Source organism: Pseudomyrmex gracilis, unplaced genomic scaffold (assembly GCF_002006095.1).
Source record: "Pseudomyrmex gracilis isolate BER0280 unplaced genomic scaffold, ASM200609v1 scaffold_1479, whole genome shotgun sequence".
NCBI lineage: Eukaryota > Metazoa > Arthropoda > Insecta > Hymenoptera > Formicidae > Pseudomyrmex > Pseudomyrmex gracilis.
This window is the reverse complement of record NW_018022063.1, coordinates 15,987-23,910: the sequence shown is the minus strand read 5'-3', so window position 1 is coordinate 23,910 and position 7,924 is coordinate 15,987. Positions and strand designations below refer to the sequence as shown.

The window sequence follows — 7,924 nt, the reverse complement described above, 5'->3', positions numbered from 1 at the left end:
TTTTGTTTCGGTCGGACACAATCAATCCACCATCTTGCAAAAACATGTAAAAAAAGCGTTTTTTACGATTATCCGAGAAAAAAATGAAGGAAGAGAGGCAAAGCCCCTGGAAAGAAAAAGCCTCTTTGTCTACACACTTACAACACAAACATAAAAAAGTTTCGTTTTTTATGTTAAAAAATTTTGGTTTTTGTTTGTAATGTGAGTAGTGTGTATTCAAAAGTTGGAATCGCTCCGATCCAAATGTTACACAGATAAAGCACTATGTATTGTGCCATTAATGATATTTTAGTGATAAAGAGTTAAATTAAGTTAGGTTAAGTTAGGTTCTCGATTTCGGAGTCAGCCTCGGCCTTCCAAAGGCAGAGCTGACTGCCACCGAGCGCGTCCCCGGGTTGCGGATAGGGGAACGGCCTCAAGTATTAAGGTTAGCTGCGAATAACCCCTCCGGTGGAAATAAGCAGCCGCGGACAAACAGCGGTGGATGCTGAGGGTGGGGTGGTTACTCCTTTGTGAAGGGACTAGCCTATAAGATGCTCCATTAAAACCGATAAATGATCCATGTCAGAGGCAAGTGAGTGCCTTAAAAGCATTCAAACCCTCTCGGGCAGATCGGGCTCGTTAGGTCTTGTTTACCAACCGATCTAGGTGAAGGATAACATCGATGTAAAACCAATTTAAAGTAGCAAATCATGAAAAGCTGGCTATCAAAGGGAAGCTTACTGTCCCAGAGTGTTCGAATACTCGAGGGCCAACACGGTAAGAGTACTGTCCCTGCTTCCGCCGCGTCGTCATCTAACGAAGGGCAGAAGGAGAGGTCGACGGCGGGTCCCTCTGGACAATCTGCTACCGCCGTTAAAAGTGATAAGAGAATGGCCGACAAGAGCCTGGAGTCTGCTTTTTTGGAGATTTCTGGGGAAAGGGACTTCGATTATATCGCATCACTCGACGTCCCTGACCTTGTCCAGGAGATGGAGGCCTGGCTAGACAAGCTTTGACTCGGCTTTGCCGACGTTCTAGAATGTCTAAAGAGGAAAAAGAAGATAGGCCGAAAGAGCTTCTAACGAGGCTACCTACATCCCTGGTAGAGGTCAGAGGCAGATTTAGCCTTCAGCGGTCTATTGACGACGTCGAGAAGGACGTTGCCAATGCGATCAGCAAGATCCAGAAAGTGAGGAAACAAGATTCTCTTTTGGAGAGCAAAATTTCCTCACTGGATCGGGGGCAAGCTGCTTCTGAGAAGAAGATTCTGGATGCGGTTGTTCAGGTCGGTGAGGATATCGAGGAGCAATCCCTGCGTACAGTCGCTGACAGCAATTAAGGACGAAGTAAATGAGGTTTCGCGCGGGAGTTTGGGGCGGGGAGGACGTTAGGGTGGTATCCCTGCGTCACTCCCCGTCCAGGGGTGGAACCGCTTTGGTTCGCTGTTCGGTTGAGGCAGCGGCCAAGGCAGTCAAGAAGGCTAAGCTTCCGGTGGGATGGGTAATGGCGAGAGTGCGTGCATTTTGTTCCCGCCCTTGCAGTGCTACAGGTGTTTCCAGCCTGGGCACTGCAGGGCTCAGTGCTCCAGCTTGGTCGACCGCAGCGATCTGTGTTATCGCTGTGGTCGGCCGGGGCACAAGGCGGCTGGTTGCAGCGAGGAAAAGAAGGGCTATTCCCTCTGCGAAGAGAAGGGCTGGGAGTCCTTCCACCGGATGGGTGGTGCCTGGTGCCCGGCCGTCGGTCGGGGAGCTGCCATGCCCATGGTCAATCCTCCGTGATGAGAATAGGGAGGACGCGTCTCCCTTTGATTCCGGCGGGATTTTTCCCAAGAATCCGAAGAGCCGCCCCTCCGTATATCTGATGCCTCTCCCCCTTTTTGCGGTCCAGGCCGTCTTATCTTGTGCTGGGAGCCCGGTCTCAGTCAAGTCCAACTCCCTGCTCTTCCCTTTGTATGGGGGCACGAGAACAAAGGGCACACTGAGACCGGTTGCCTTTGTGGGTCTAGAGCGGAACTCCCTCTTGTGAGTGAAGTCACAGCTGGAGGAAAGTGGGTTCACCATTGAAGGGGTAGTGTGACCCAGGAATCGCAGGGGGGAATGTCTTCCCTCATTGCACGCGGTTCTGTAGCGGCGACGGAGTTGAGGTGTGTCCCCTCGCTCCGTCGCAAAGAGGGAAGGAAAAGGAGGTGCTACCCCTTTCTTCTCCGTAGTGGAACGCAAGCCCATGCCTTATGGACTATCCAGGATTGTTCTAACAAAGTACCGGAACAGTCCTAATAAGAGCGGCAAGTGGAGACCCCAGAGGTTTTAGTGGGTATTCTTCTTCCGGCTCTTTGTCGGCGGGATCAAGTCCCACACTAGTCCCACCTTGGTTCACACTCGTAGTCTGGGTCAGTGTGCGTAATAGCATTTCCTCTGCGTAAAAAAAGGTTAGGTTAGGTTAGGTTAGGTTGTGACTCGCCCTTTGAACAGGAGGGTCTCGCAGAAGGTGCTCTGCGGGAGGCCCTCGCCGAGTCGGAGCACCAAGCCCGGCGACAACTGCTCCTTGACTGAGAACAGCTCCTGAGCGAGCCAGACGTGAACGCTCAGGAAGTCGTCCGGATTGTTCGGCCCCACTTGGAAGTGTGGTTGGACAGTGGGGTCGGACGCCTCACCTACCGCGTGACGCAGGTGCTTACCGGGCATGGCTGCTTCGGTGAGTACCTGTGTCGCATAGGGAGCGAGTTGACAACGCAGTGTCACGAGTGCGAGGCAACCAGTAACTCGGTGGAGCACACTATGGAAGAGTGTCCACGGTGGGCTCAGGAACGCAGAGAACTGGTCTCCGAAATAGGCGAAGACCTCTCCCTGGAGGGCCTGATGAAAGCGTTATCCTCCAGGGAGACAGAAGAATGGGAGGCGGTGGTTTTCTTCTGCTGCACTGTAATGGGGCAGAAGGAGGCCGCCAAACGGCAGAGGGAAAGGTTGCCTTTCCCTCTGGGGAGACTTCGAGAACGTGCGCGAGCGGGTGGAGGGCCGCTCGTTCTCCGCTCGTTCTCCTCGGGGTCGCAGGCAATTCTGAGAGCAACGTGACTTTCCTCTTCCCCTTCCCGGGGAGGAGGAGGGCGGTTCGGGGTAATGGGTGTTGGGAGGAGCTGGCTCCTCTCGTTAGCCCATCACCCCAACAGGAAACACCGGTGAGAGCGGTGTTAGGGAGACCTAAGCGGCGGCTGTTAGTCCCCGGAATGGTACCGTTTACTCCGGGGCGGTGATGTTGCCGCCGCTGGACCGTGACGAGTCGGAGTGGGGGCTCCGGCTCGTCTTGCACGCGGTCCGAAGGAATGACACTACGGTGTGTGTCCCGCAGTGTCACCAAGCACGGGTGGGATCGCACACTCAGTGCGAGAGAAAGAGAGAACTCGTGGCACTCTCTCCCTCCAAGATCCTCACGCTCCAGGGAGAGGTACGCGCGAATCCTCGCAAAGGAAATCCCGGGCCCCTCCCTATCATGAGCAGAGTGAACACACCGTGGGAGTTTTAGTGAGTAAACCTCCTCCTGCCTGCGGGCAAAGGAGGAGGGAATCCCACATAACCCTAACTCCCCCCCGGGGTCAGGGTATCCATAAAAGATTTCTCCCACGCAAAAAAAAGGTTGTGACTCGCCCTCCTCGCGCAGTTATATTCGGCTCGGTATGATCGCCGAGTCGAGCTGCTGCGGGAGGGCGTGGAGAGAAATGCCCTCCGGGAGACCCTCGCCGATTCGGAGCGCCAGGCCCGGCAACAACTCCTCCAACGTTGGGAGGAACTCCTGGATAAACCACGAGCGAACGCCCAGAAGATCGTCCGGCCCCACTTGTGGGAGTGGTTGGAAAAGAAGGGGGTCGGACGCCTTACCTATCGTGTGACGCAGGTGCTCACCGGGCACAGTTGCTTCGGGGAGTACTTGTGTCGCATTAACAAGGAGCCGACGGCATAATGCCACGCGTGCGGGGCGGCCAGTGACTCGGTGGACCACACGATGGAGGAGTGTTCACGGTGGTCCAAGCACTGGTCGCCAAGATAGGTGCAGACCTCTCCCTGGAGGGCCTACTCAAAGCATTAGTCTCCGGGGATGAGAGTATGTGGGGCGCTGTGGTCTCCTTCTGCTCCGAGATCTTGGAGCAGAAAGAGGCCGCAGAACAGAAAAGAGAGAAAGAGAGCCCCTCTCCCTGCAGCGGGGCCCCGAGGCCGCATACGAGCGGGGTGCAGGATTGCCCCCGCTTCCCGCGCGCGTCCTCGGGGTCCAAGGGCTCCCTCATGACAGTAGACCCCTTCCCGCTTGCACCAATAGCGTGAAGGGAAGGCTGGGGCGGTGGGTGTTGGAAGAGCCGGCTCCCTCGTTAGCCCACCGCCCCAGCGGGGCACTTTCGGGTACGTATGCAGCAGCCTTTCCGGGTGAACTCGTCACCCAAAGAGGGAAGTCCCTGCTGCGGGTGCCGTGACGAGTCGGAGTGAGGGCCCCGACTTGTCCCTGCACACGGCCCCCAGAAAAGGAGCGGCGCAGCGGCGTGTGTTCCGTGGCGCCGCTAAGTTAGTGGTAATGCAGGGAAGTGGACAACAGTCCTCCTCCTGTGAGAAGTGTGCTCGAGGGAAAGTCAAGGCTTTGTCCTAGCACAGGGGTACCGGGCCCTCCCTACGACGAGCGAGCAGGCACACCATGGAGGTTTTAGTGAGTATACCTTCTGTGTCCCGCGGGCCAAGGAAGGGAGTCCCATAACCCTGGCCTTGTTCCCTCAAAAGCCAGGGTATCCGTAATGGATTTTCCCCATGTAAAAAAAAAGATTAGGTTACGTTGTGACCAGGATTAGTCCAGACTTTCTGTTCAATACTCACCTTTTGATGATTTCACGGTCGCCAGGTACTTCATTATTACTGCCAAGTACTAAGGTATCTCCTCTCGACCGGACGTCTTCCCGAATCCCTTTTATGTATTTCAGGAACGGTATACGAGATAAGGTAAGTATTTAAAATTTATTTGTACACTTTAGTTCGATGTTGCTACGATATATATTTGCACATCACTTTACAAATGATCATTGCGCATCCAGTCTTAATATCTATATCAGTACGCGGATTATCAATCGCGTTGTTAACAAAAATGGCCGCGCGTAGCTTCTTAATTATCGCAATCTTACGCTTACGTGCGTCTTCTACGATAGCCCGCGAACGACCTTCTCTATTTCTTTCCTTAAGGCAATTCTACATAAGACGCAGACGCAAGTCGCAAGCCGCTGATCTCGCGGAATTGACCATTCACGTTTGTCAAATCAGCCAATCGACTTACGTGATTAGTTAATTCCTCAAGATCAGCGGCCTGTGACCTGCGTCTTATGTAGAATGGTCTTTACCTTACGTATTCGCGCAGGATCTTTAAGCTGCGTCCGCACCGCGCGAAAAACGTCACTAGACAGACTCGTTCTTTTTCTTAGGTGTTCAATTTGAGAAAAGAATCTGGTAACTTTTCTCAAAGTGACTCCCCTTTTGTACATACTTGTGTGTATGTGTGTTACGTGTGACATTTGTGACTCACCACAAACTGCGACCGTCAGTGGATAAAGTGCAGGTGCAGCTGCTCCACGAACTGCGCGAATTGCAAGAGCGTGCAATGCGAACCAATGACAATAGTGGCGACCCAGAAGAGTCGAACCAAGACGAGAGAATCGCGAGCGAAGCGCAGGCGCAGCTCGACCGGATTATGCGGTATATTCGGAAGCAACAATACCAGCGACACGCGAGAGAGAGCTCCGAATGTACCACCGTCGCCCACGAAGACGCATAGTGGGGGAACAGGGAGAACTAGACTCCCGAAATTGAATGTTTAGTTACATAAGTTTGTTATTGTTTATTTTGAGAACAATGCAATTAAGCAAAGATTGGTGGCGGGAATAATTTTAGGTTAAGGTTAAGTAACATGTACACAATTAGGATAGTTAGTATAATTTTCTATTGTTTTTTGTGTTGTAATTAGTAGTAAAATGCGAAATATGCTACAATATGCCATGTTTATTGCCGTTAGAAATAATCCTTACTATAAAGCCTAAACGACCCAAACGAATGGACCGGAACTAAAAAAAGAACAAGAGATAATTTCTAGAAATGAAAGCGCAAATGGAACAAAACAACTTATTGTATATACCGCGATTCTAGAAAGGTCTGGTAGAATTGTTTGTTGCCAAACAAAGAATTCTCCACGAAAAGCGAAAATTCGAGATCAATGGCAAAAGAGAAATAAACATAAGAAAAGAGCGAAAAAAGGCTAATAAACAGGTCAAGAAAGAAGATGCGAGAAAGTTCCAGAAAATAACGCATGAGAAGGGCAAAGCAACTATAAAAGCGCTAGCAAAACACCGGCAGTCAGTCAGTTACGGAGCGAGTCCAGTATACTATCAGGGAGCAAGATCGAAACAACCGTAACTACCGCGATACCGGGCTGACTCAACGAGTCAAAGTACTAATTCCGAATTGGAAACAGTTTGACTATAAATAAGAGTAACAATAGTAAAATTCGTGTCTAGAATTGCGGCATTACATTGAATAGAGCAGCTGTACTGTGATCAAGTGTAAAGGTGATAGGAATTGGTCCAAATAAAATAAATTTACCAATATCATTATTCGGAGTGATATTTTATTAAACATTTGTATCCAAATCCGTAACCGCACGCATTATCGAGGTCGGATGACCCGATTGGTCAATACATACCGCGTATCAACGATTGAAAGCTGAGAGGCCCATACTAGCCAATAGGCAAAGCGGGGAATTGGCACAAACGGATTCGGTTACATTCCTAAAAAGATATAACAAGAACAGCAAGGCAAATTCATCATGGTTGGCAGGTAAAATGTATCGCGCCGATAAAAGGTAAGTGGAAAAGAGTTTTAAAATAAGCGGAAAGGCAAAGCCGGGTTGATTAGTTATTCCCTGATAACCACACAAAGAACCAGGCAGGACCTAGTGCTCAAGCTACGAGAAACACCGAATCAGGCGAGATAACACAAATTGACTCAAGTAAGTCAATAAATATCAAACCTTGTTGGGGGCGTAAAAATAAACCGACTGTGAGAAAATAATTAGAATAAAAGAACAGGCCGCGCTGCACTCGAGTGCAACCCCGGTCACAGAACTTTCCGCACCCAGGGGAAATTCCCTAAATTTGCAAAATTGCTCCAGTGTGTCCGCCTGTTGTTTGTGTGCGTCTCGTACGTAGTTACAAACGGTTTTTGCAAATTTTTAACGTCTAGGAAAAAATCTCTAAAAAAAATTTTGTAATCCAATTTTTAAATTTTTCTTGTTTCCATCGGCTCAATTGGTTTTAAACTAATTTTGAACGGTTTTATAGAAATTACCAAATATGCTTAATTTTGACTGGTTGTTTCGTAACCGGGTTACACGGCTGTTTGTGTGATGTAATTGTAGTGTGTGCATGTTTGCATGTATGTGTGTGTATTCGTGTTGTTGGTGTTGTCGTCTGTCTAGAGACCCTTTCTCATTATCTCTTAAAGGTTGGTTCACACTACAGCCTTACTTAAAATCAAACTAAAACTTAAATTTTGTTTCGCCACTCATGGCTACATTCAAATCCACGTTGAAAAACGCACAAAAACTAAAAAACAAATTCCCGAAACTTTTGTCGATTCTCACGTCGTACTCCATCCCTGTGGGTTTACTTTCACGAAATAAACTATACATACACATACGAACCAAAATAACACAAAATAAAATATAACCATCATAACAAAACGACATTTCCGACGCCTTTACGTACGTTTCAGTTGTTACCACTATTCGTCATACAACCTTAAGAGGGTACTGGAGCCCGGCTTGTAAACTGGATAGAGACCTGTAAACCGACGTTTTTATAACCTAAATTTCTTTATTTTTTAATTTTATTTACTGCACAACATTAAAAGCGCTTCTACAGAAGCAA

The 7,924-nt window shown here is 49.5% G+C and overlaps 1 protein-coding gene across 1 annotated transcript; it reads left to right on the top strand.

Moving 5' to 3' along the window:
* Positions 1-1,332: 1,332 nt before the first annotated feature.
* On the top strand, positions 1,333-1,760 carry LOC109862196. The gene is made up of 2 exons (XM_020442175.1): positions 1,333-1,482; positions 1,524-1,760. The coding sequence occupies exons 1-2, from the start codon at positions 1,333-1,335 to the stop codon at positions 1,758-1,760; spliced, it is 387 nt and encodes a 128-aa protein (XP_020297764.1).
* The last annotated feature ends 6,164 nt before the right edge of the window (positions 1,761-7,924 follow it).

Excerpts from the sequence above, each read along its gene's own strand:
- LOC109862196 (XM_020442175.1), top strand. The coding sequence starts at position 1,333 with ATGAGGTTTCGCGCGGGAGTTTGGGGCGGGGAGGACGTTAGGGTGGTA. Across the intron at positions 1,483-1,523 it reads CTAAGCTTCCGGTGGGATGG|TGCTACAGGTGTTTCCAGCC; the intron begins GTAATGGCGAGA and ends CCGCCCTTGCAG.